Raw genomic sequence first — 26,636 nt, forward strand, 5'->3', positions numbered from 1 at the left:
CAGGATACACCCTGGATGGAGTGCCAACCCATCGCAGGGCACACACACACTCTCATTCACTCACACACTCACACACTACGGACAATTTTCCAGAGATGCCAATCAACCCACCATGCATGTCTTTGGACCGGGGGAGGAAACAGGAGTACCCGGAGGAAACCCCAGAGGCACGGGGAGAACATGCAAACTCCACACACAAGGCGGAGGCGAGAATCGAATCCCCAACCCTGCAGGTGTGAGGCGAACGTGCTAACCACTAAGCCACCGTGCCTCCACAATGAAATACAGAGACCAGAAAATCAAGAGTAACACAAGGCAGGTGTGAGTGGTTAGGACATGCTGGGGCTGATGGGAAATATAGTTGACATCTGTCTCATATACAGTCAGTTTATAACATCAGTCAGCTTTGTGTTCTGGTCTTCCACAGCGATCATCATCTTCATCTTTGTAGGGTCTTCATCGGCGATCATTTGAAGATTTCGGCAGGAACGAATTAGTGTTGCATCTGTGGTGAACGGAGAATTTGCTCTGACCTGTTAGTTCTTCAGGAGCTCTTGGTTGTTTAAATCTCCTCGACTATAAACTGACATTATTTACATTGACATTATTTTCAGTCCAGTGTCACACAAATGAGGGTGTGCACATAATTATAGCACTGTAACTCAAGTCTGTAATTCAAATCTGATTATATAATATGCGTCTTCAGCTGAAGTTTCAACATTGTTTACCTCACAGTCTCATGTTGCATATCTGGTATAAAGGAGTGTCTGTGGTATTTTTTTAAGATCACTTTAATAAAAACAGGAGGAAGTTGGCGCAGAGCTGAAGTGTGACTGCCACCGAGGTCCTGAACAAAGGTTAGTCATGATCATGCTGATAAGCGTGAACTCGTTTTGTAACTTGTTTTAATGTTCTGTTTATTTTCTGTTTATGTATTTTATCTCCTAAAGTACATTCATTAAAACACTAACATACATGTGAACTGAGGGTACACACAAAATAAGTATAGAGAGCCATATACTCCTGGATTCAAGTCAGCGTTTTTGTTTCTCTGGGTTACAGATAGCAGCAGATCTCCAGGGGACCAGGAAGCACAGGTTTTATATTGTTACAGTGCTGGAAATCTCTTGATTTTTGTCTCTTGATTTTTCAGCCAAAATAAAAAAATAAAATAAAATCCTTTGTCACATTTGAGCACAAGATTGTAAATCAGTGCCCAAGATTCATCAGTGGAATGTTCAGGAATAAACAACTCAATTTCTCTCTCACACACACCATTTAAGTAATAAACCTTATTTTTGGAGTTTGCATTACATTCCTAAAAAATAAATAATGTGAATTCATTCCACAAGCTTTTTTTAAAACCCATGATTATGTAAAAAGCCTATTCAGCTTTCCAAGGGTGTATCTGTCCAAGTCTTTTCATTCCTGGATACCACACATGCAACATGAGACTGTGAGGTAAACAATGTTAAAAGTTGAAGAGGCTTATATAATCAGATTTGAAGTACAGTGAAAATAAATAAGAAAAGTCTTCATTCATTTTCGATTCTGTTTAAACAAATATTAACCAATACACATGACTAAAGACACATGAGGTTTCTGTAATTAGTTCTTTATTGAAGATTACTTTCCCAAACACAACTAATACATTCAAAGGAAAACCCTTTGTCTATTAGACATACTTTACAAACCCCCATCACCATTGTAATCAAGATTTATTCAGTTAAATCAAAATATATATAACACACACGATAAATGTTTAAACAGGCATTTCATTTGTAAAATCTGAATAAATTTCAAGCTACACACAATTTCACGGTAAACACGCTGAAAGCTATTCTGGCTTATGTGCACTTTTAGGGTGAAGAGAACACTCGAAAAATGAGGAAGCTGGCACAGAGTTGAAGCAATGACTCAGCAATCGTTAATCACTGATAAGCAGAAACTCTCAGAAAGTTTTTCCCTCCACACATAGCAAAATTCTTAGAAAATGGATTCAATAAATGCAAAAAACCACACAAACACCAGTACACAGTGATATCTAATCATGAATTACTATAATGGACAAACGTTTTCACACCAGAGCCCAGAGATGCAACAGATTTGTATTTAGATTTTTTTGTTCATTCCTAATTCAATCTTGTACCACGTACTCTGGGATCGACTTCCCTTTTTCTTCTACTACACAGTAGTGAACAATGCTAACTTTGTTTCATAGAAACAACTGACATCTGCCTTATACCGGCAAATGAGACTGTACACAGATTGGACTGCCTGACTGACAGTGTTTCTGAAGAACGGAGATCGAGCGGGATCGGTCTTACTACAGCATGCAGGAGCGAACCTGCGGGCCTCGGCCTTTCAGTATCCTCCTCACCTAAAAGAAATGGAAGAAATAAGATAATAAATAATTGCAATAATCACTCCAGTAAATAATGACCATGCATGATCAGCGCAAGTGAAGTTTGTCAATTCTGCCTTGTATCTGATCCTCACCTGATCTCCTACAGGACCCTCGGGGACTAGCTGAATGGGCTGCTCATTCTCCAGGTTCTTGGCGCTCGGATCAGCTCCTCTCCTCATCAGCAGCTGCACGGCGTGGGCCTGCGCTTGGCGAGCATTTTGAGCAGCAGCCATGTGCAGTGCGGTGTTGCCGTTATATGCCTGAGGAGAACAGATTTGCTTTTAACACACAGCATTTCCACAACATGTTAGGTTAAAAAACCCCGAATGGGTGAGCAAGAATTTTATTTGATGGCTGCATTTTTATTAACCAGTGTGTGAGTACAAGACGATCTAAGGTAAAACAGAGGTTCTCAGAATGGTGTGTTTTTTGACCAAGCTCCAGGGTTTCTGGTTGGATTGCTGTTTGTGGGATTTTGCATGTTCTACATGTTTTCTTCAGTTTTTTTGGAAACCTCCCAAAAACATGGTGTACTAGTGTAATGATGTGTGTGTGTGGTCTGTGTTGAGTGTGCTGTGCTTAGCTGCTAGCATGTTTAATTCTTAATGCCATTTGACATCACAATGTAGGTGGCATTGCTCACCTTGGCATTGATCACAGAAAGAGAGTCCGGCTGGTCCAGGAAAAGACGCAAAAGCTCAACGTTGGCCTCCTCAGCTGCCATATGCAAGGCGGTGCGTCCACTTTTGCGATCCTGAAAGAATCAAAAGCGTGAAGATCCGGTACAACACGGGTTTTATTTATTAATAATCATAATTTATATATCTGTTATGAAGCACTGAAAAGGCAGCATATACCTTTGTACCATAAGAGGCACCCATAAGCAGGAGAGTGTTGATGCATTCGCCAAGCAGCTTTCTCTTCTGCATCAGAGCTGCAGTTTGTGGAGACTGAGGTGCTGTGCCACAGCTCAGATCCTGCACCACTGCATTGTGGGTCAGGACAGCCATATGAAGAGCGGTAAGACCTAAGAGAGGAGGAAAATTATTATTATCTCCATTGATGTATATCTAAAAAAAAAAAAAAAAAAAAAAATCTTGATATCTTTATATTCCTTATTTATGACTTAATTATGTTTATTTCAACAGGGGTTCAAAGTAGTTCTCACCATCATAGTTGACTGCCTCCATGTTTACCTCCAGGCCATTATTCTGCACAGCTTTGTGGATGGCCTGCATGGACACACAGTTATAATGGATTATGTTAAAAGAATTGTTATCTATGATGCAGGACATAAAGTGTTTTGTAGCAGCTCAGTATTTACTCTGCACTTTGCTCAATGAAAGCCCCAGTTGTGTTATTATTGAGAAATGAAGCATTAAGTTTTATAACCATGTTTGCGTGCAAGCGTCAGTTAATGGTTGACGGCTCTGTGGAGATGTCGGTCAGTAAGCTTTTTAAAGAGGGGTTGTGTTGTGCTTTGGAACCGGTTTTGCAGGATCAGGGGAATTTTACACCGCATTATCTGCTGTGAGATTAAGGAAATGAATACAAGTTAGTAGGAGGAAGTTGTTTAGCAACATTCACCCCCACTAACCCCTAGCCTGAACACATAGCAATCACCCAAAAAAATAAAAGGGCAGCAAAAAAAAGAAATTTAAATAAATCAAAAACCAAAAAGCTCAAGTATGATCAAAACTCAAGTTTAATGTTTAAAGATTTGAAGGATTGAAGCTACATTTAAAGCTAATGTTTTATGTTCTGGTGTTGAACTTTGTTTAGTTTATGGCAGTATAAAAGTCAAAACTCCAAAAGACTTTGGATTACTAATCAGAAGGTCCGAGTTCAAATCCCAACACTGCCAAACCGACACTGCTGGGTCCTTGAGCAATCCCCTCAACTCGACTTTATGCTTTAACATGACAAGCTGCACTTTATTTGCCTTTTTAACTATTTGCCCTGTTCGACCCTAAGCCTATTTTTAAGCCTCTTGCTTGAGGAAAAAAAACAAACAAACAAAAAAAAAACCCCATGCTCAATTTAATACGAGTATCTCAAATTACAAGCTGTATTTGAAGAATTCTGGTACTTGGCATAAGTCAATATATAACAGGTCAGAGTAAGAGAAGCAAAATAAATAAATAAATAATAAAAAGCAGGTTTTTTGTGGAAATGGTCTTTGTAACCTTATAGCTGAGCTTCTTCCCATACTTCTGCAATGCTGCACATGCTTTAGAGTGTTTCGTTGATTAACAGTACGAGATGAATGAAGGAGAAACTAAAGTAAGGAAAACTTCATACACATGTTCTTACATAACAGCCTGGTTTATGTAATGAATGTATTATTAGACTTAGATGCTCATTACAGATTATAGAGATTATATACAGATCGGTGCACATCATGCTGTTGTGTACATTTGACCAAGTTTGTACATTTGTTCTGTCTTGTTTGCTGACAGCAGTGTTTGAGGTTAAAGATAGAGTATTCACGGTTTCCCGGTTACTTGTGTAACATAGCGAGAAGGGCGTTTCAGATTTGTAATGAAGGAAGTAGAAATGACAGGGTGAAGAGCTGTTAAAAAATATGACTCAGAGTTGACTCATGATCCAAGAGCAGAGTACGTGTCTTTTACTGTAGCCTTACTTCATGTGTAGGACGGAGAAACGTTTACCTGTAGAATAAGAGTGTGTCCCTTTTCCGCACACACGTGTAGAGGAGAACGGCCCCAGCAGTCTGTAGTGTTCACTAACGCTCCCAGTGAAAGGAGGTCTTGTGCAATGAGATGCTGGTTGGCTGCCACGCTAACTTGGAATGCACTCTGGAGAGAAGAAAACAAACACAAACACCCAAACTTTAGTTTCATATCTGACCAAGCCACATTCCAGTTGTACCTGCATTTACATCAGATATAATAGGGCGTGTGAAGGATTGCTGCAATTTGATAATGACTTTACTGCCACACCAGAAACTTAAACAGGTCATGTTGGTTTATAGATACCAGGATTGATTTATGTGAGACTGAACTCCTACCTGGTTGTTATGCTCTTTGACGTCAAGCATACCGATGTCACACATTTTTCTGGCGAGCACGTAGGCCAGAGCTCGTCGCCCCTGAGCCACTGCGATGTGGAGGAACCTGATGAACAGACCAAACTGTCAAAGTATATTCTCTGACTCACCAAACAATGTAAAATTATTTTGCTAATCTTCTTACAAAAAGAATCTATTTAGACAAGAAGGTTTCGCTCTCTTTAGTTGTCTAGTAGCCTGAAACTGTATGAAACGCTTATGCATGTTTATATGGAATGGTATATATTGATAGTAGATTTAAATTGTCATTTCACATCCGTCACATCTCTAAACTGTAGGAAAAGTTCCACAACTTACGTATCTCCATCTCCGTCCTTAGCGATGAGATCGAGAGGGCTCAAATTGGCCACCTTTTCCTCCTCTTGCTGGATCTGCCACTGGAAAAAGGAAATCGCAGGAGCTGTATTCCCACAGGGCTGTGGGCTTAGGCTTAGGCTCTGGAATGGAGATGTGTAAGGGCTCTCTGTAACCTGAGGAGTCTGGCAACTGTTATAAATTGGGCTAGATGTGTTAGCGTAAAGGGTAGGTAGTGCTTCTTGTTTCTCTTGATGTTGATGGCAGACTGAGATCGGATTGTCCTGCACCTTCACCGAATCGATAGACAGCCCGGTGTTGCAGAAGAAGTCACCAAATCCCTCACAGACGCTCTGCTGGTTTAAGGGATTTTCAGATGGAAGATAAGGAGACTGGGAGGAAAAGCAAAACACTGCATTACAGATAAACAGCTGAATGCTTCTCAAATCTTAAAAAAAAAGTAAAAGCTGTTAGAAGTCATGTTTAAAGGGATCAGAAAGAGGCGATTACCAGGACATTGCTGTGTTCCGTTGCAGATCTTTTAGGAACGCAGTGAGGTGAGGAATCCTCAGCTGCTCTTTTTCCACTCTGAAGCAAATTAGTTATGACTAAAAATACACAAATAAATACAATTAACCCTGGTCACCACAGCTCATTGTCATATTAGTTCTCATTTTTCAATCACCATTACCTGGGAAATCAATTTCATTCTTATTTGAATGCATCTGAAAAGAAACAAAAAAACTCATTACATGAGACATGAACTTCATGAATTTTTATTTATTTTTTATTTTTAATATATACACACAGACCGAACAAGAAATAACAGCCTGAGCGAATTTTATACCCCATTATTAAATTCGTACCTGTACTTCACTGTAGCGTCTCTGCATAATGAGCTCTTTCACAGTGTTTCTCACGCGCACACCCTGGTACCGTGGACAAGACAGCTGTGAACCATCCTGAGCTTCAACTTTAAAACAAACAAACAAACAAACACATAAGTAACCAAAATAGCAGATTCACATGTAATAAATGTGTAATAATGCGTTCTATAATACATAAACCACACATTTTACTCTATGTATATTGTCGATATAATCCCAAGATGATAAAATGTGATAGTTTCTTATGATTATTGTAAACCAACAAGAACAACAACAACAACAATTAACTGCACTGCCTTGAACACAGATCAATATTCATTCACTTCAGACGTTTCAAACTATTACAACCAAAAATCCTTTACAGAAGGCTCTAGTTATATAGTGCACTAACAAATAATTAAAAAAATAAAATAACTACTATATAACACTAATTAAAAAAAATATATAGTGCATCTATATAAAAAAACAGAGAGCCGTTTGGGATCAGGACCATGTTCTCTCTGGTTACCGTAGAAACTGTTGTCAGGACGCTGTGGGCTTCCAGCGATACTTCCGCTTTCCTCACACTCTCCACCTGGTTTCCATGGAGACAAGTGTCCCGGTTCTGGTCCAGGAGAAGAGCACGGGTAAAATGACCATAAGTTCACCGGGCTCATCATGACATCCACGTCATTGTCCACAAGCCCCATGAAGTCATCGCAAACTCGGTCAATAATCATGGCGCTCAACTGACTCAATCCTGCAGCAGTACTGAGGCAGCGCTACATGAGCACGGTGCTTTTATAGAAAGGGCTAATTTAACAAGCTCCGCCCATTTCACCCTACAGCCAATAGCGAAAGAGAAAGGGCTGGACTGGGATTAACGGCTCTGTCACATTTAATCCGCAAATCCGCACTTAATCTGGGCCAGTGATCAAGTGCTCAAGTGTATAAAAGTGTAAAAGCGAGCATTCAAGACAAATTCTTGTTTATACTTTACTTTACTTTCGATTTAAAGTTTGGAATCATTCTATTAATCCCACAGAAAGAGAAACTGCATAAAGACACACTGATTTTTCGTGAAGAAACCATTTGAACATCATTGAATAATATTAGATAATCATAGATAATTTATTTAATGTTATTTAATTAATTAATGACGCCTAATGACATGCAACATCCAACCTCTGCTTGATTACACCACTTGAGTCAAAGTTTTAAATCATAATTATATTTTATATATACCGTGGAAAAAACCCCTAAAAGGTATATGTATAACCTTAACCCTAACACATTTAAAGATATAATATTGCATTAGGAGATTGGTTACTGAATCATTACAGAACTAACAGAAGTGATCAGGCATTTTCATACCTGTTTTGTTCTCGAACTAAATCAAGTGAAAATAAAACTGAAAAGTGGAGTCCTACCTCAATATGTGCGGGTTTCATCTCTGTATCATAACTGAGCAGGTTCCTTTTTTTACTGAAACATATTTAACTGAACTGAGCAGAAATGACATCACAATACTCACCCTGAAGAACATCTTCAACAAGGGATTTCCCTATTTTCTGGTTTTAAAAAATCAACCTCACACAAACAATATTTACATTTGGTTTACATAGCACTGTTTTTAATACTCCCTTTCCTGCCCCACGAAATCCCTTTGCCAAACATGTGGGTGTTAAATGGTTGTTATATATATATATATATATATATATATATATATATATATATATATATATATATATATATATATATATGTAGTATATACATATGTATATATATATGTAGTATAGTAGTACTATACTATATGTAGTATGTAGTATATATATGTATATATATATGTAGTATCTATAAGTATATAACTATACTACACTAAATTGTTTATGAATAATACTCTCTCTCTCTCTCTCTCTCTCTCTCATATTCATATATATATATATATATATATATATATATATATATAATTAAAAAAAAAAAATATATATATATATATGAATATGAGAGAGAGAGAGAGAGAGAGAGAGAGAGAGAGAGAGAGAGAGAGTATTATTCATAAACAATTTAGTGTAGTATAGTTATATACTTATAGATACTACTTTTTTCTTTAATTCCTTTACACCTGTATTGTGGAACATTCTTTTGACCCCTCTATCTGGTGTCACACATGCAGAAAAGGACAGGTTTCCCTGAGAGTTTTGCTCCTGTCAAGATTTCCGTATGTCATTCCAGGAAGCCTACAGTTAAACAGCTTTGTGCCAATGCCTATTGCTAAAAGTAAAAGGTCTTTCAGATTTTTGCTTCACTCCTCTAGAGGAGTTCTTTAAAGATTCAGGAAATCTATGATGCAGACACGATTCTAAAGAATTCTAGCTATATTTGTGACCAGCTATTTTTCTCTGTGTTCTCAACATGACAGTAAAACTGCTGAATCTAGATTAGCTAGATAAACAACAACAAAGTAAGACTTTTCATTTTCAACATATTTTATTTTAAAACAGTTAAAAAAAAAAATCGGTTAGAAAAAAATTGTGTAAAAATCAACAGCAACTAATTTCAAGTGGCACACAATAAACTGGCTGATGATATACTGTAATAAAAAGTATTTACACAAACTATATATAAAGGCATTACGACTGCCAGTGTGTTCAGACGTGTCTGGAAACATGCTGAATAATGTTAGGCTTGTAACACATAGGAGAGGAAGAGGAAAAAATGCAGAATATGCCATTTAAACACAGATTTAAATGTAAATGTCTAATGGTGGTGAATTCCAAAACCGAACATGGGATTCCTATAGAGCAAATGTAGGTGATTTCTCTGGTCTGACCACGCTTTGATTTTGCCATGTCAGAGCAGTCTGTCGGGGCTGGACTTGAAAACCATTGCTTTAAAGGTCTTTTAAATCAGGGGAAATTAGCTTGGACCTGTTTTAGTTAACTCAAGTGAGTAAATCTGATCCTATGTTGTACTAGCTCAGCAAATGCGATAAAAGCGGAAGTATAAATACTTAGTATAGAAATACTTCAAAAGTCTTTAATGAAAATAACTTTCACGAGACACAGTAAATAAAACAATATATAGCATGCTTAAGTGTCAGTCAAATAAGCATTTTTGTTTTTCTTTTTAGAAAAACTGACAAAAACCTATGGTTTCACTCATATTTTTATTTAACATCTACAAAAATAAACGATTTAAAACAAAAAAGGTGGGAAAGTTAAATATTTTGTACAAAAATACATTTTAATATCCAATTCAAAATCTAACAGCTGTTACTCAGTAACACTGGTGTCATTCAGTCAGAAAACACTGATGATATCCAGGATATTTTAAAAAGGTTTATTGTGACTAATTTTCACTCAGTGCTTTCAACTGCTCATATCCTTTGTGAACATAGATTCTGATGTATCCAGAGTTAGTGCCAGAACATAACACTTAGCACCTCCTCATTAATGCTTATAACGAATAAAAAGCTAATAGAAGCCTTTTTTATTCCTTAACTTTTTCACAACTCTGTGTTCAGCAGCATGTTCTCTTTTCTTTAACCCACTACATCTGGACAGGAAGACACCTCTGAGCCGTGAGCCGGAGAAAACAGTGAAGAACAGTTTTCTCTGGCTTCATCCTCCTCTTCCTGGCGCTGCACGGAGGAGAGATACTGCTCTAGCAAGCTGCTATCCTGACTGTCTCCATCTGCTCCGGAGCCAGGTGAGCTTGTAGGTTGCAAAGTTCGCACTGTTTCAGGAGAGCCGCCTGTAGCAGCGCTGCTCATACTGTCTTCCAACACCCCCTGCTGGTCACCAGGAGATTGAAAGCCTGATTCAGGGATTGAGACCTCGCTTGGCATAGGAAGAGCTGTGGTTTTAGGGCTGGCAGGAATGGGACCAGCAGTAATGTTCTGCATGGGGGATAAACAGCTGAGTTGCTCCTTCACTGAACACTGCCACTCCATCATGGCCTGAAGCTATAATCAGAGAACGAATGATCATTTGTGCTGAATAATCCCCTTATCTTGAAGACAACAATTCAATTGAAAGGTTTCAGTGAAGATCACTAATCACTATGGGTGGTACAAACAGACAATTTGGATTGATGCACTGATTGAACCAGCCATGAACCAGCACCGGTCTTTTAGTACGGGGCCTCACGGAAAGAAAAAAATTACTATTTCATTTCCGTTTTATTGATAATCTCACTCTGAAAAATGTTCTATTTTGAAAAAAAAAATGGATTCTTTTTTTAACAACATCCATCTGTTCCTCTTACATGCTTGACATGTACCTGTTTCAGTCACATGATACCAAAATGTAAGCCCACAAACTAGCTAAAAATGAGTAAAAAACAAACATTTTTGGAGAGCTTGCAAAGGGGAAAAGGCCTAATTGTGAGATGGCAGAATAGAGAATATGACTGGCAAGAAAAAGAAAGCTACATTTAATAGAAACTATCAGGCGTTGTACTGCCCTCGCTGCATAATATGTAGCAACAGGCTGTGAAATAAAGGATATCAAGCCTTTAAAGCCTGCTTCAACACATATAGACAAAGCATCCTGCATTAAAAGACAAGCCCTTGGAGTGAACTCGAAGGACAGATGCAATAATTGAATTGAACCACATCAACGTGAGTGCGCCAAGACAGTCTCCTCATAAAGAAACAAGCTCAGGGTTCCCACTGATTGTCCATTACTGCACTGGGACATTTCAGCGTGTGTATCACGCATATCAGCACGTCTGTGTTCGTCATGTAAAATTACACTTTCTATAGCAGGGTCAGCAGACATGGCAAATGACGCTTTTCTAAAAATAGAACTTTAGATTTAAGAAATATAAAAGCTCAGCAGAAGAAATTAACAGCTGATTATTTTAACAAGATCGACTTCATGTTAAAACTAGAATGAAATGTCCTGGTTATGTAATTGCACATTTTGACCACAGGTATAGAAAGAAGTACACGGTCATAAAGAGGAAATATATTTCGAATCACACTCTCCGTTGTCACCTACATAAGGATGGGTTCCCCCCTTTGAGTCTGGTTTCTCTGAAGGTTTCTTCCTCATATCATCTCAGGGATTTTTTCTTGCCACAATCACCTCTGCCTTGTTCATTAGGGTTAAGTTTAAAATATGTACTGAAATCTAGATCCCGAATCTATATATTTCTGTAAATCTGCTTTTTGACAAAGACTTAAAGATGAAAAGAAAGAAGGGATGGCAATTGTACTGGAAGTGCAAATCGATATGAGTTAGTCAGACAGTTCTATGTGCTATGAAATGATTGTGGCTTCTTCGGGAATAATAAACAGAACATTTGGCCATGTTGTGTGTATTGAAATATCACTTTATTTTCATTTCTGTTGCGCTAACAAACATGCAGTTATACTGAACATGGGAACAGAAGTGATTGCCTACAGCTTCATGCCTACAGCTGAATCCCACAGCTCATAGTACAAATAGACTAGCATTATGTTTTGCCTGTAAACGATAATTAAAATAGTCCTGCTCTACATCATTATTAGCACAGACCTACTCCAGATTCTAAACCAACAATATATCAATAGAAGGGAAATAATTCTAATCATGTCATATCTTATCAGCTGATATCATCAAATATAGAACTGTTGCCTCAAGTATCAACATTGTATTGTATTGCATTGCATTGAAGCCTGAGGTTTACACCACCAGACTTCATGCTCCGTGGCTTCAGTGTGCTACCACAATAACAGGTATCTTTATAGTAAACTCATTCTCGGTGACTAAACTGCATCATGGACTAATATTGGTCATTATAATTATAATAATATTGGTTATTATAATTATTAGACAAATTTCTATCAAAAGATGTATAAAATACATGTTAAGTGTTTATGAGGTAAATGCTTACCTGCTTCCAGAGAAACTTCACAGCTTCTTCCTGGATCATCCTCTGCAACTTCTCCTCCTGCTGCTGCTGCTGCACTCTATAGATACGAGAGAAATGTAGGGATACATGTTTAATCAGTGAGGAATAAAACGTGATGGGTGGTGGGGACATAAAAGAAAAATAATAAAAAATTATAATCACAGACCAGGCGATCTAATACGGCCTTGAGCAGTTTTTAATATAACAGCACTTCCCAGAGTTTTATTCATATGAGCTTCCTAAAACCCAGCAATAATGTGTTGGCATTCACTTTTTAATCCCATACTTTTTTTAATTTTTTTTTATTTTTTTTTTTTTATCATTTACAGGTTTGTTTAATGGCATGGAATGTACTTAAAACTAGTTAGTTCCTACTATCTCTTTTTTCTTATCACCTTTGAGCAGCCCTCACTAGTCCTTCTGTATAAAAAGGGCTATTTTCAAGGTACTTACATTTTAAAAAGCAGTTTGTATAAACCTTTGAATTTTACAAAGCACCAACAGTTTAGATCCATTCCAAAAATTCTAAATACATTTCCTCAAAGAAAGCTTCAACATTTACACCCTAGAAAATATGGTTACATGGAGGCTTTTACCATACAAGTGCCTGTAGCTTAGTGGCTGCTGTGTTATACTACTGATCGGATGTGAGTTCGATTCTCAGGTCCACCAAGCTGAGACTGCGCCAAACCCTCAATTGCTCTGGACAAGAGTGCCTGCCAAATGCCATAAATATATAAGTACCTTTGTATGATATAATGCAAAAATAAACCCTATATGGCTAAAAGTATGTGGACACAACCATCACACCCATGTGTGTCCATCCCAAATCCATGGGAATTAACATGAAATTTGTCAACCTTCACTTTTCTAAGAACCTCCATTCTTCTGTTTTGGGAAGGTTTACCACTAACCTTACAAACACAGTAGTCTGGAACTGATGTAAAGAGAGACGGCCTGGTGCGCAGTCTGTATACTGTTTCAGTACTTTCATTACCAGTGAGGGAAAATTGTATTGATACAGCATACAAACTGTTTGTGGTAGGTCAACATATGGGTGACTGGGCGCATTATTATAACCCTGTGAGTTGTGGGAACTTATATCATAGCTGTTTCTGATTAATAAGACTTGAGAATCCAGCAGTGCTAGTGATGGTGTAATCATCAAATAAAATCTATAAACAATTGCCACTTTCTACCTCTCCAGCTCTGCCGTCAGGTAGACGATGTGATCCTGTAGTCGGCGTAGGCGAATCTCACAGCGCACTTCTTTGGCCTGGGGGTGCTGCTGTCGAGTCCAGTGTCCCCTCCACCAGGCCTGAATCTTCACCGCTGCTGAATGTGGATGGCACTCTGCCACCATAGCACTTGGTCCTCTCAGCTCAGTACCTGCCTCAGGGGCATTTGTGGCCTTGCTGCCTTGCAAATGAACCATTCTGTCAGCTTCTAAGTGTTCTCCTTTCTCTACGGTGTGAAAGCTTGTCACTCTCTCCACTTTGCGTGGATGAGATCGAGCTGGATTTGGAGGAGCCAGTGAATCGGGCTCGTCAAGCTCTTCCTCTTCACTGTCAGCGGGCGACGGTGAGCGGACAACAGAGTTTACGGGTAGGAAGGCTGACTCTGAGGACAGCAGGCTGCCGTGAAGTTTCTCCTCATCTGTCTGCATGTCTTCTAGAACCAGACTGTCCCCATCACGAGAATGGGCAGGAACTGCACCTAGGACATGTTCTGAGGATGTATTGGACATCCAAGTATTCATCTGGACAACTGGTTCAGAAGCTTCTGTCATAATCAGCAATGGACAAAAAAAATAAGTTTAGAGTAGAGAAGATAGATGTAAATAAAACGCGAGGTATAGTTTTGTGTGACATTTCAACAATGGGTTAGTGAAATTTAGCAAAGTTTAAGGTACATAATTATAAAAAACAGCAGAGCTTAGGTTGAAAGACACTTGATTACTATTTCTGACCACTAGATCTGACTATGCCATGACTTTGTGGTCTGGTGAGTGTCACATTATGTGTTCTGTACAGCAAACATTACACATATCTGCACCGTATTCATAACAACACTCTTCTAACACCAGCCTGTATTCATATATTATATTTTCAATATTTTCCCCTTTCTTACTGTACAGTTAATTTCTATTTAATTGTAATTAGATTTTTAATCCATTTTTATTAAATGCTGTACTGCGTATGGTGGTGTATGTAAGCAATATAACTGGAATTAAGTTTATATGTTTATTAACAGAATTCAGTACTGTTCTAATTGTCAATTCAAGCCATTATGAGTTTTGAGTAAAAGTGTTTGCTATGCTATGGAGAAACATCAACATTACAGTTATTACACATTCGCTACACACATGCGATGCGGTGAATAGATTTGTTAATCTTAGCTGATTAATGTGACACTCCCCAAGTTATGCCTTTAACGTCCTTGATATGTGTTAAACCTAAGACTGTGTACCAACCTGGTTGACCGATGACATTCAGACTTTTATGGGCTGGATCGTTCCAGTGCTGATCCATATCCAGCTGAGTCGGGGGAAGAGGACTTGAGGAATTGTCCTGACCTTCCTGGAGAAGCTGTTTCTGATGCTGCCTGAATGGACACATATGGGAGAGACTAGTCAGCTTTTAAAATATTTAGATTATTATTTTTAAATTATTAAATTATATTAAATTATAATAATTTTAAATTATTATTTAAATAATTTAGATTAAAAGATTATTGCTTTAAAGAGTTATTATGAAGTGTCGTGGAAGTTTTGAGGTTTGAGAGAATTAAAGCATAAAATATCACACCGGTAGGCATGGGTAAGAGTAAAAAATGTTTCACGGTTTATTGCGTTCAGCTTTGCAGAAGGACCCAACACTCCACGTGTAACATCAGAGAGGAAGGGCCCCATCATTGATAACATCAGGATTTTATAGACAGGGAAAAAAATGAAACAGGACATTTAAAAGCAAAAAAATCAACCACTGGCTTAGAAGCATCACCTGCTCATCTTCTGACCAAGCTAATCTGTACCTACTGTACCAAGATCCCACGGGTCTCAGGTCTCACAGGAAAGGTCTGATGGAAGCAGTTTTAGGAAGAAACAACTGCAATCTCTAGTCACAATAACTACCAGCCATGGGAGATACAGAAGCATTGAAGGACAGGTTTTTATGAACATCTCTAAAGTGAAAAATTCCACTACAGAAGGTATATAGTTAGATCAAAACCAAAACACATAGCTCACAATTCTACTCAATTCATGTTACCATACCTTTCCTGTGATATCTACTTAATCCAGTTATCTACTTTAAAAATATCTAGTTTATTTCTATAAATAGTCACTTTAAAATAATAATTTTCAGTGGGTTAAAAGTTTCCATATTAATTGCTTATCTCGAATCAAATGCGTCAGGTAGTACGATTACTTCCACATTCTTGTAAGTTGTTCAAGTTTGTAGGTATTCTTGCTCAGACACACTTTTTTCACTTCAGTCCACCAAGTTTCTTTGTGACTCAGGTCAGGTCTTGTGATGGCCACAGTAATACTTTCACTTTACTTTAGAGGTATGCTTAGCATCACTGTCTTGCTGGAAGACCCAGTTAGTACCAAAATGTTCTGAGGTGTTGTTTTAGCACTGGTCCCTTGGATGCTGATGCCTGCGTGCTACACCTGCAAATGTATACCTGGCTTTTTTATACTGGGGTACTTTCTTGCATGTAGACTTTCAGGCTATAGCGTTATAGGTCTCTCTTAATGTTAACTGAATATACTGTGATACCTCGTGCCTCCAGCTCCTTCACCAGTTCATTTGTAGTTGTGTAGGGGTTCAGATGAACCATTTAGACCAAAGTTTGTTCATCCTTGGGAGTTAAAACTCTTTTAAAACCTTTTTTTCCCCGGATGATACTGATGTTCACTGTATACTGAGCTGGCTGAACAGTGATTCTAAAGAGAAATCAGACTTGTGGAGTTTCAAGATATTTTTTCTTAGGTCTAGGCTGAGTTGCTTGGGTTTTCCTATGGTATCAAGGGATCTAATCCTAATTAACACCCCATTATGACATATGAATCCTCTAAAGATCATTACAGTAATTCCTAGACTCTTCCAGATTGTTCAGATTGTTCAGGCTGTCATCTTGTTGTACCAAACATTTGATGCACAGGGATTCAGATGTAGGGAATTGAAGTTGAAATAAATCTGTCTGTAATCAATGGGGTACCTCTGTTTGCTGAGGATCCTCTCCAGCTTGGCATCCTCAGCAGACTGCAGTGAGGTTGAGGAGGTCAAGGGGCATGTGGAAACCAGGTACTGGACTAGCTGCTTGTGCTGTCCTGGACGAAATGTACGTCCTTTGCCTTGGCTGTACAACCACTCTGCTTTAAGCCTGGAGTAATAAATAAGTCACAAAATTCACTTACAGCAAAGACTAATGCTTACAACACCACAGGCATTGTTGTAAACCTTTTAAAATTTGGTATGGTGTAATGGTACAACTGAACTAAAAAGAACCTTGATATTGGAGTCCCAGATTATTGGTTGGTGAGGTCACTGGGGGCATTGGTGGTGCATTGGTGTAGTTACAATCTCACACGCAAAGAATAGCAGACATGTTTCACTGTAAAAGCTTCTTGTCTTTAATAACCAAGTGGAATGTTATAATAAGGAGAAATCCAATACATAAGTAATGGAGAGAGCAAATGTTGGATTCAAAGATCCAGAAATCCATGCAGTTATTTGATGCTGTTATACCGAGCACCTGGATGACAAGCATGATGCATGATGCTCGTAGTGTTGGTATTATTTGAGTAGATTGTACAGATGGGGAGGTGAGAGAGCTGAACATACCAAGGCGTATTCATAATATGCTTGATTGAACATCTGTTCAACCCAGTGCTATTTACACTTCTAAATCTGTCCACTGCGATTATCTGGTTCCTTCTAGAAGAAGTCTGTGGGATCTGCTTCATGTTGTCTCAGTTTTTTTTTTTTTTTTAAATCACTATCTTGCTTGGTGATTAGGGATCCAAAATTACATTGGTGTTTCTGTAAAGCTCATTAGTGACAGTATCTATTGCTAAAAATGCTACACAAACTGAAATGTGTTCTTTTAAATTGAAAAAGCTATCATGTCGCTCTCTATAGGAAGAGATGAAGCAAAGACTAATTTACAGTGGCACTACTAACAACAGGCTCTGAAACACCACTATAATAATAATAATGAAGGAATCCACTAACCAAAGTGTAAATGAATCAACATGCAAAGCAAAGAGTTTTAAGCTAAGAATTACTCACCCTTCTTTTTGTGACACCACATATCCATCAAGCACCTTCAAATTAAGGCACCAGCTCACAACATATGGGCGATGATCACATCCGGGCATTGAGGATGTAGCCATCACACATGGGTTGTTCATGATGGACAACTGCTGGAGGTTGTGGAGAGGTGCTAAGTAGGACACCTGAATGAGATATTTTCAAAGAGACCATTGGGTTAATGCAACAATTTTAAAGCAATTCTACATGAATCTAGGAGTTATTAAGACTGGACATGTTCATGACTACCTCAGCGAGGTCCTGGATTTCATTTTCAGCCAATGAGAGAACACAGAGGTTTAGAGGAAAATGGACGGGGGAAGAACGCAGACTTGTTATAATGTTGCCATTGAGAAGAAGTGTCTGGGGCAAATGAAACACTCCATTAAGACACAGAGTTATCAACAGTGTATAATTTGAGACATAAATTCTATACTGTGTAGCCACGCTATAAATATTCTGATGCGCACCTTTAAGGCAGAGAGTTTTGAAATGTCACCCGTGTGAGAAATGTTGTTGTCAGACAGGTCCAGATGTTGCAGTGCTATACAGCTGTTTAACTGCTCAATGACCTAAAAGAATACAGAACCTTGAAGATCGGAAACAAATCACGGACACCAGATGCCTTCTCCTCAAACGGCTGTTACTATCTGTACCTTGATGTTGTTTCCTGCTAAGTTTAGCCACTCAAGATGCACCAGGTCTTTCATTCCCTCGATGTAGCCAATGCTATTGTTAGGGAGGTTCAAGACCCTCAGGTTTGTAAGTTTTGACACACCCATCATACGAACTAGCCGATTACAAGCCACGGAGAGCTGTTCAAGGGGAGAAAATAGTGTTAACAAAGAAGGAAAGACAACTGGGCACCTTAAAAAAACTTACAAAAAAAACCTCCCAGAAGTGTACATGGGGGATTTTGGTTTGAAACCTCTCTAAAATATATGCATGTTCCAAATGCATATTTATGGCTCATACAGAGCGAGTATGTTTGGTGCAGTAGTTGCACAACAATGATACTCATAAAAGTGCAACAACAAAAATGATTCCTCCACATTATTTGATTAAAAGCAGGATGAAAATGAAAAAGAAAAAAAAAAGTCTGGTGTTATGAAGCCAGATGCCGTTTCATATTAATTAATAAAATTGATCATTAGACCTGCTAGATGGGTATTTTATTTCTTATTCATATTAATGCTATTCATATAGCAAGATCACTTGATGCTAGATCAAAAAATAATTTAATGGCAAATTCTGAACTACCACAGCTTCAAATTTATCAGTCTGTATATTTATAACCACACCCTCCGGTGTCACCCATATGAGGATGAGGTTACACTTTGTGTCTGGTTCCTCTCAAGGTTTCTTCCTTTACCATCTAAGGGATTTTTTCCTCCTCACCACAGTCACCTGAGTAACTTCAGACTTGCTCATTGGGGATAAATACAAACACAATTAAATATATCTAATATTAATCTTGAATTTTTGTATTATATTAATCTTTATATTATTCTTTATATTAACCTTTTGTTATATGTTTATGTTCTGTAAAGCTGCTTTGAGACGACATCAATTGTTAAAAGTGCTACACAAATAAATATGAATTGAATTGAACTACTTACTGACTTTTGGTCTTTCACCAAAAATTAAGACTATCACATTTGTAAATAAAATAATCCAGATCTCACAGTGATGTTATTAAGCACATCTCCTATAAATATTTGTTTTTTAGGCATTTCCACATCCCTGCCTGAACTTAACTTCTGTCATCACAGAAGTTAAGACCATCACGAGAACATCACAGAAAGTCAAAGCAACATGAGATGATTTGGACGTAATGAACAATGCAGCAACAGATTTCCATGGTTTCGGTCTACAAGAGCAAATGCAAGCAATCAAATTAAACAAATAGGATAGGAATCCCTTCCAATACACATGAAATGTCGGTAGAGGTACCTGCTGAATAGCTACATTCTTCTCCAGATGTTCCAGTTTGATGATATGGTTCTGGTCTAAGATGAGTGTGCGTGTGTCCAGTGAACAGAAGTTCGGATCCAGCTTGTGGATACCTTGACTTGAAAGATCAACCAAACCAGGACCTGAACATAAACAGACAGACAACACTGAGGCAATCTACAAAAAAGGGCAGAGCAGACTCTTTCAAGGTCTTTTGGAGTGCAGGGAGAGCTACTGAAGACCTTTTTTGACTCTGTGGTGGCCTCAGCCATATTCTATGGTGTGGTATGCTGGTGCAGCTGCATCTCTACTGCAGAAAGGAAAAGACTGGACAAGCTGATCAGGAAAGCCAACTCAGTCCTGGGGATTACTCTGGACACTGTACAGGAGTTGGGAAAATTAAGGATGGTAGCAAAACTATCATCATTACTGCAGAATGACTCTCACCCCCTGTATGAAACGGTTTCATCTCTGAGCAGCTCCTTCAGTGACAGACTGTTACATCCTAAGTGTCTGAAGGAGCGATACAGACGGTCTTTTTCCCTGCTGCTATTAGACTTTACAATCAAAGCTGATCCCAGTGAACCAGTCACCATAATTACACACTGTTATTACTGTTTCACTGCAATAATAAACAATAACAAAGTAACAAAGTATTTTAAACATGTGCAATAACATCTTTTTTTATACATTGTGTTTTGTATATACTGTATATTATGTCTTTATTCTTTTTATATATTTGCATTTTATTACTCTTGGCTGCTGTAACAGTGAAATTTCCCCCATTGTGGGACGAATAAAGGTATATCTTATCTTATCTTAAACACAGCAATCTTTCAAAAGGTAAAAACTAAGACCAAGACCTGATGCTGCATGATCTCTCAAGCCAGATGACTCAAAACCAGCTCATTTAGGCTAAAAAAGCCTAATCTAAAGTATGTTATAAATCTAAACACAAAAACAAAACATACACAGCCATAACAACCGTTAGTAGCCGTTACAAGTGTTTACAAATACTAAGCTAATCAGTCGTATAAATAGCTAACGCGCGTTGATAACAACTTCCACACGCGAAATTACACCGCAAAAAATTATATTAACATAGCTTTCAGGTAGGAAAAAAGTAAGAACGTAATACCACAAACCTACCCTCGGGTTTTGCCATTTGAGTGACAGGATGATAAAAACTAGCTTCCTCCGTCGCCGCCATACTTCCCGCTTCAGCCACCGCCAGGGCAACCGATCACGAATTTGATTGGCTACATCGATTTAACAAACATATTTATTTTTCGAAAATTTTCCAAGATTTGGTTCCAAATTGCGATTTCAACCACGCCTTAGATTTTTAAAAATATAACGTTTTCATCAAACGACTATCTTTATAAACCGCCTACCCACAATTCCACTTCCTCTTTCCTGTCTCTCTCTCGCCGCCATGAAGTACGTGTTGCTTATGTTATCCGTATCCATCTAACCTAAAATCTGTAAAATAGCTCCGTATTTAGGTTCGTGTCGCACGTTAGAAGTTTGTTGGGTCATTAATCGCGTGTTATTTCTGACTTACAGGGTCGAGTTGTGCAGTTTCAGTGGGTATAAGATTTATCCCGGTCACGGCCGGCGATATGCCCGAATCGACGGAAAGGTAAATAAATGCAGCTTGTTTTTAAAGTCTCAGCGTCGAGGACTGAACTTTTGTGCTTTTATTTAATTCTTTTCTGTTTGTAGACGATTTAAGCCTTTAATTTGATGTAGTGTTTGTATTGGGGTATTTTTATTCGAGCACTAATGTTTGTCCCGTCAGTTAGCATAGTTAGCCTATTTAGCGCGGTGTTAGCCTAGTTAGCACGGCGTTAGCTTTGATAGCAAAACATCAGGCTGGACTTATGGTAGACGTGATGATAATGATGATAAATAATAATAATAATGATGACTACGTTAATCAGCAGTACATAGAAACTAATGTCTCACACATTATTAGTACAGTACTCTTTGCAGTCTAATATAGCATAGAGAGCATATCGTCACCTTTTTGGTCGGTAAAAGCCTTCGACTTCAAGCAACGTTTGCTTTAATAACATCTCTCACATTTTTAACCGAATTATTCTGCTATGTTCAGTACAGAAAGCTGTATCTTAACGTTAAAGTGCTGCCAATTTAAGCAGTCATTACTTTAGCTGTTTATTCGTGCCAAGTGCCTTAGTTCAGAATCAGAATCAGATTCATTAGCCAAGTGTGTTGACACACACACAAGGAATTTGGTTCTAGCAGTTTGTGACTCTCAAAATTAGACATAAATAACATTTATACTATACAAGCTATACAATAAAATGCATGTGATACAATAGACAGTATAAGTATTAAATATAAATAGAGTATATGACTGGTCAGTTGTGTACATGTGAGAAAAGTGTGAAGTGCATGGTAGTGCAAATAACCACCTTAAACAATGGGGCAAATGGTGCACAGAGACAGATGGGATCCTGAGTTACCTTGCCCTTTACTTTCATATTAGGCAGGAACCACAAGACTAATGTAAAGTTTGAAATGAACTAGCATTGTCACTTGATTTGGCTACTGTGTGATTTCAAAAAAATATCCCAGAAGTAAAACAGACTTAAAATTATTTTCACACATTACTCTTCTTACAGACTGAGATTTTTGTCTGAGCTTTTTTCCAGTTTTAAACAGTTTATGCTAGACTTGAGATGGTCTGTTATGGTAGTGGGTGTATAAATAAATTTATATATAAAAGAAAGTGCCAATGTGTAGCAGAATGCATGACAGTTGGAAGTGTTGCTCTTCTCATTTTCCTGTCCTTTTCCAGGTGTTCCAGTTTTTGAATGCCAAGTGCGAATCTGCTTTCCTGACCAAGAGGAACCCCAGGCAGATCAACTGGACCGTTCTGTACAGGCGCAAGCACAAGAAGGGCCAGTCTGTAAGTCTGAATCCTCTTCTGATCTTCACCTCTAGCAGGTGCATGTGAGACTTTGCATTGGTGGACTGTCTTGTATATCTTTTGAGTTGATCTCAATGATATCTTTCATGAGCTACTAAACAGTCAATGGTGTTTTTATTTTCTTAACTGCTATAAATGTGGTTTATTTAGCTGTACACAAGCATTTAGATTATACACGTCAAGGTGATTCTCTGAGCAATTGCTAACATCTTTTGATGGCACCTTGCTCTAACAGGAAGAGGTGACAAAAAAACGCACACGCCGCGCAGTGAAGTTCCAGAGGGCCATCACTGGTGCCTCTCTTGCTGAGATCCTGGCCAAGAGGAACCAGAAGCCCGAGGTGCGCAAGGCGCAGAGAGAGCAGGCTATCAGGTCAGTGATTGATAATTTTATGAATTAGGCTACTGAAAAATAAACGGTTCATTTTTCCTCAGTGTGGATTTTTCTTTTTTAATAGTATTGCATACTTTTCACTGAAGGTTAAAATTTGCACCTGAGAAACAATAGGGACTTGATAATGGGTTCAATGATTACTGCAACTCTGTTTACAGTGGTCTGTCCATCCATTAATGCAAATGTTGTCTTGAAAGTGTCCCTACAACTACAAATATCCACTTTTTTTTCACCATCTAAATTTATTTAGAAATCATCCTGTTTGTGGTTACTATTTCTTTGTAAATACAGTTTTCTACTCACAGTAAACCTGTGCTTTATCTTCATCACTAATGGAAGGAATTTGGAAGGAAATAATTAAAACAGAGTGTTAATATGTCATTTAATTATACCATATACAGCAGATGGTGTGGTAGACTTAAAATACTGTGCACATTGATGTTACAAGCTAGGTGTTTCATTGGTTGCAAGCTGCTTGTCCCCATGTACCCAAAGTTGTAAAAGGTGGTATTTCACAGGACCTGAATTTTGTATGACTGCTGGAAGGTCCATCAGTCGAAGATACAATTCGATTGTGTGGCTCATATGGAGATTAGGGAGGTCGGTTATAATTGTCCTGCTATTATTAGTTATTGTTCTAATTCTGTATTTACAGGCATGTTTTCATATCATGTGTGACTTGAGTGCCTGTTTATCCATTTGAATGTAAAAACCAATTGAAACCCATGAAATGTTTAGTACAGAACCTGCAGCTCAGCAGAAAGTTAATTTAAATGTTAGTGTTAATCTCAGTGCCACTAGTTCTCCACAAAGATTTTATTACAGCTTTGTCTACTGAACTTGATGGTTAACATGAGCATAGTTAAGCATTAATGTGATACTGCTGTATTTTGTGTACAATATGCACTCTTAACTTCTCTAATTACACTTTCTGTTCATGTAATGTTACCTTTTTATTTCATTTTTCTTTCAAAACCGTTTGAGGCCAAACCCATTTTCCCCTCAGATTTCATAAGTGACAATTCCTATATGAAATGAAACTGCTGGTGTGGATGCATTGAACTACTGCCATGGGGTGAAGAAAATCCTTGGCTAAGAGCTTGTAGAATATCACATAACCCTTTCCCAGCCGCAAAGAGAATTCAAACTATTCCTGTTTTCTACTGAAATATAATGTGAATTCTATTCTAAAGGATCACCTGAGACGTTTGCCTTGTTTCCCTAAGCCCCGTTTGTGGTGGAATTGGTTTGAAATTTTAGTGAATTTGCTCAGAATGGGTTTTCTTAAACATTCTGCCTTAAACACAGATGAGGTAGAGGGGTATATCTGAGATTCTCTCGGTTAATTCCTTGACACTTCCAGCTGTTCGGCTTTAGAACCTGAATTACCAGGTTATAATGATCCTTGATTAGTGTTGACTGGTTATCGATCACTGTGACATTGTGACTTGAATGTCAAACCTGTTTACTTATGTGCATATTTCTTCTATTTTTTCAGGGCTGCCAAGGAGGCCAAGAAGGCAAAGCAGGCAGCCAAGAAAGTGACCACCAAGAGTACCAAGGTAAGTAAAAACTTGCACTGTGGTTTTACTGGGAAGTAATTTGAAAGTTGATTGCATTTCTCAGCTTGGTCAGGTGATGTTTATGCAATCACTCTTTTTATGAGGTTTTTGTTGCCCCTTGAGGCGTTGCAGTACGGCTCTGTGTCGTTTCTGTGTCATAAGGTGGCATAGAACAAAGGGCTATGTTTACGCCTAGTACCCAACTCTAGAAATGGGTTCTCAGTGTCTTTATAGCCCTACAAACCTTAGTTATAAGTAGCTGATTAATTCCTATTTTAGAATGTTTGTATAATGTAGGTTTCCTATAATAGAATACATTATTTCCTATAATAATGCACTTGCTTTACTAGTTTTATTTTTTTGAGAAGGCTGTAATGTAATCCTGGAAGTCATGTTGCTGTTCCCCACAGGCCCCTACCAAGGCTGCGCCCAAACAGAAGATTGCCAAGCCTATGAAAGTCAACGCTCCTCGTGTTGGTGGAAAACGTTAAATTGGTCTGGTGTTTTGTGTACTAATAAAATTATCACAATACAATCTTGATGGACTGTTGACTTCCTCCTTCTACACTATTTGTTTCTGATGAATTGTAAAGATGAGGACAAACTGAATGCTTCTTCATTATGTTTCTGGCCATGTAGGCTGGAGGTAAAATAACCCACTACTGGGCAATAAAATGGTGACTTTGGAAATGCTAAAGTATCATGCCATATTTTTTTTTTGGCTCTTTACATGCATTTCTTGGTTTATGGATTTTAGCCAGGTTATAGCAACCAGTTATTTCCAGTGTTTGAAGTTATTTATTCATGCAATTATCCAAAACAGTTTTGTGCCTGCAGTGCAATCATGCAGATGTGCTGGTTCAACTATTTCTGCAAGTGCTGATCTGGGGTTTTTTATGCACAATGTCTGCAGTTAACTCAGAATGGTGCAGTAATTAATCTTGAACTTTGTGACCGATGGGCTAGAGTGGACACATTCTCACCAAAACTGGATATGGGTAGTTGACGTGACATGGCTTTTTCACTGTCACAGAAGATGAAACACAATTTATTTCACATTTTCATAATTTAGAATACTGTAAATGGTTAAACATTTTCTTGTTTTATATGAACTTGTTTTAATATCCCAGTTATTGTTAGCTTTTTTACAACTTTGAGCCAAATCTCAAAATTGTCCTATGGTGTGAAGGTAGACAACATTTATTTCATAAATATTGCATTTTATAAATAAAGAAAATGTTTAAAAATCTTAATGAACACTCCTGGCATAATTGTGCAAGTGTCTATTTCACTAAGTGGCCATCACTTTTCATATACGTACATTTCTAAAAGTGTAGGAATTTCATAAAGTTTGTCACAGAAAAAAATGTCCTTTGGTGTTATGCAAAAACCTAATTTTAATGTGGGCAATATCATGGACAACTACATTTAATTGAGAGACCCCACTCAAGGTCATGTGACTGAAGACCCCTATGAAGGCCATGAGAAGTGCACATGGTAAGTATTTCAGAATTGTTTAAATATTGAACTATGTTTTAAGACCACTGAAGTTAAGTTTTTTTGTCCTTTGGTGTGACACCATTCGTCTATTCATGGTGAAAATGATTCTAATTAGTACGTTCATGTAAAATAAATACCACTTTAAGAAAATAATGTTTTAATAATGTGAACAATTGTCTCAAGTATTTGTTATTTAATATAATTTCTTAGTAATTTTTAAATGTCACACCATAGGACACATTTACAGTATTGTTGAGTGAAAAAAAATATGTGAAGTCATTGACAAAATGAGTGACCAGTACTATTTTCTGAAACTGCAGTTTTCATACTCCACAAATATATGTGACTTACAAATATATGTAACTTATATGTATCTTAAAAAGTTATGCTTTCCA

General features: G+C 37.9%; 3 protein-coding genes and 1 non-coding gene across 7 annotated transcripts; 2 read left to right on the top strand and 2 right to left on the bottom strand.

The window, feature by feature from the left end:
- Positions 1-1,599: 1,599 nt before the first annotated feature.
- On the bottom strand, positions 1,600-7,442 carry nfkbiz (nuclear factor of kappa light polypeptide gene enhancer in B-cells inhibitor, zeta). The gene is made up of 12 exons (XM_027156472.2): positions 7,188-7,442; positions 6,659-6,765; positions 6,484-6,517; positions 6,303-6,400; positions 5,796-6,184; positions 5,439-5,544; positions 5,080-5,226; positions 3,576-3,639; positions 3,265-3,434; positions 3,051-3,161; positions 2,500-2,667; positions 1,600-2,380 (listed from the first exon to the last, which is right to left on the bottom strand). Exons 1-12 carry the CDS (start codon positions 7,396-7,398, stop codon positions 2,327-2,329), a joined length of 1,659 nt encoding a protein of 552 aa, XP_027012273.1. The 5' UTR covers positions 7,399-7,442; the 3' UTR covers positions 1,600-2,326.
- A 2,240-nt stretch (positions 7,443-9,682) lies between these two features.
- On the bottom strand, positions 9,683-22,030 carry cep97 (centrosomal protein 97). Of its 4 annotated transcripts, none has more exons than XM_027156221.2 (11): positions 21,856-22,030; positions 19,831-19,973; positions 18,534-18,692; positions 18,348-18,449; positions 18,127-18,240; positions 17,857-18,023; positions 16,784-16,948; positions 15,033-15,163; positions 13,759-14,341; positions 12,542-12,617; positions 9,683-10,625 (listed from the first exon to the last, which is right to left on the bottom strand). In XM_027156221.2, the coding sequence occupies exons 3-11, from the start codon at positions 18,660-18,662 to the stop codon at positions 10,203-10,205; spliced, it is 1,890 nt and encodes a 629-aa protein (XP_027012022.2). In that variant the 5' UTR covers positions 18,663-18,692; positions 19,831-19,973; positions 21,856-22,030; the 3' UTR covers positions 9,683-10,202. The 4 variants fall into 4 exon arrangements, with proteins under 4 accessions (XP_027012022.2, XP_047659226.1, XP_027012020.2 ...); XM_047803270.1 differs by lacking the exon at positions 21,856-22,030 and adding an exon at positions 20,980-21,089 and having other exon boundaries at positions 18,127-18,138; XM_027156219.2 differs by lacking the exon at positions 21,856-22,030 and adding an exon at positions 20,980-21,089.
- rpl24 (ribosomal protein L24) lies at positions 21,192-25,280 on the top strand. Its single transcript, XM_027156222.2, has 6 exons — positions 21,192-21,270; positions 21,397-21,472; positions 22,655-22,765; positions 23,022-23,158; positions 24,678-24,741; positions 25,152-25,280. The coding sequence occupies exons 1-6, from the start codon at positions 21,266-21,268 to the stop codon at positions 25,230-25,232; spliced, it is 474 nt and encodes a 157-aa protein (XP_027012023.1). The 5' UTR covers positions 21,192-21,265; the 3' UTR covers positions 25,233-25,280.
- LOC113649068 lies at positions 24,852-24,984 on the top strand. Its single transcript, XR_003442056.1, has one exon. It is a non-coding gene; the product is annotated as a small nucleolar RNA SNORA17 (small nucleolar RNA).
- Positions 25,281-26,636: the final 1,356 nt, after the last annotated feature.

The sequence above is a fragment of the Tachysurus fulvidraco genome, chromosome 18 (assembly GCF_022655615.1).
Source record: "Tachysurus fulvidraco isolate hzauxx_2018 chromosome 18, HZAU_PFXX_2.0, whole genome shotgun sequence".
Classification (NCBI taxonomy): Eukaryota; Metazoa; Chordata; class Actinopteri; order Siluriformes; family Bagridae; genus Tachysurus; species Tachysurus fulvidraco.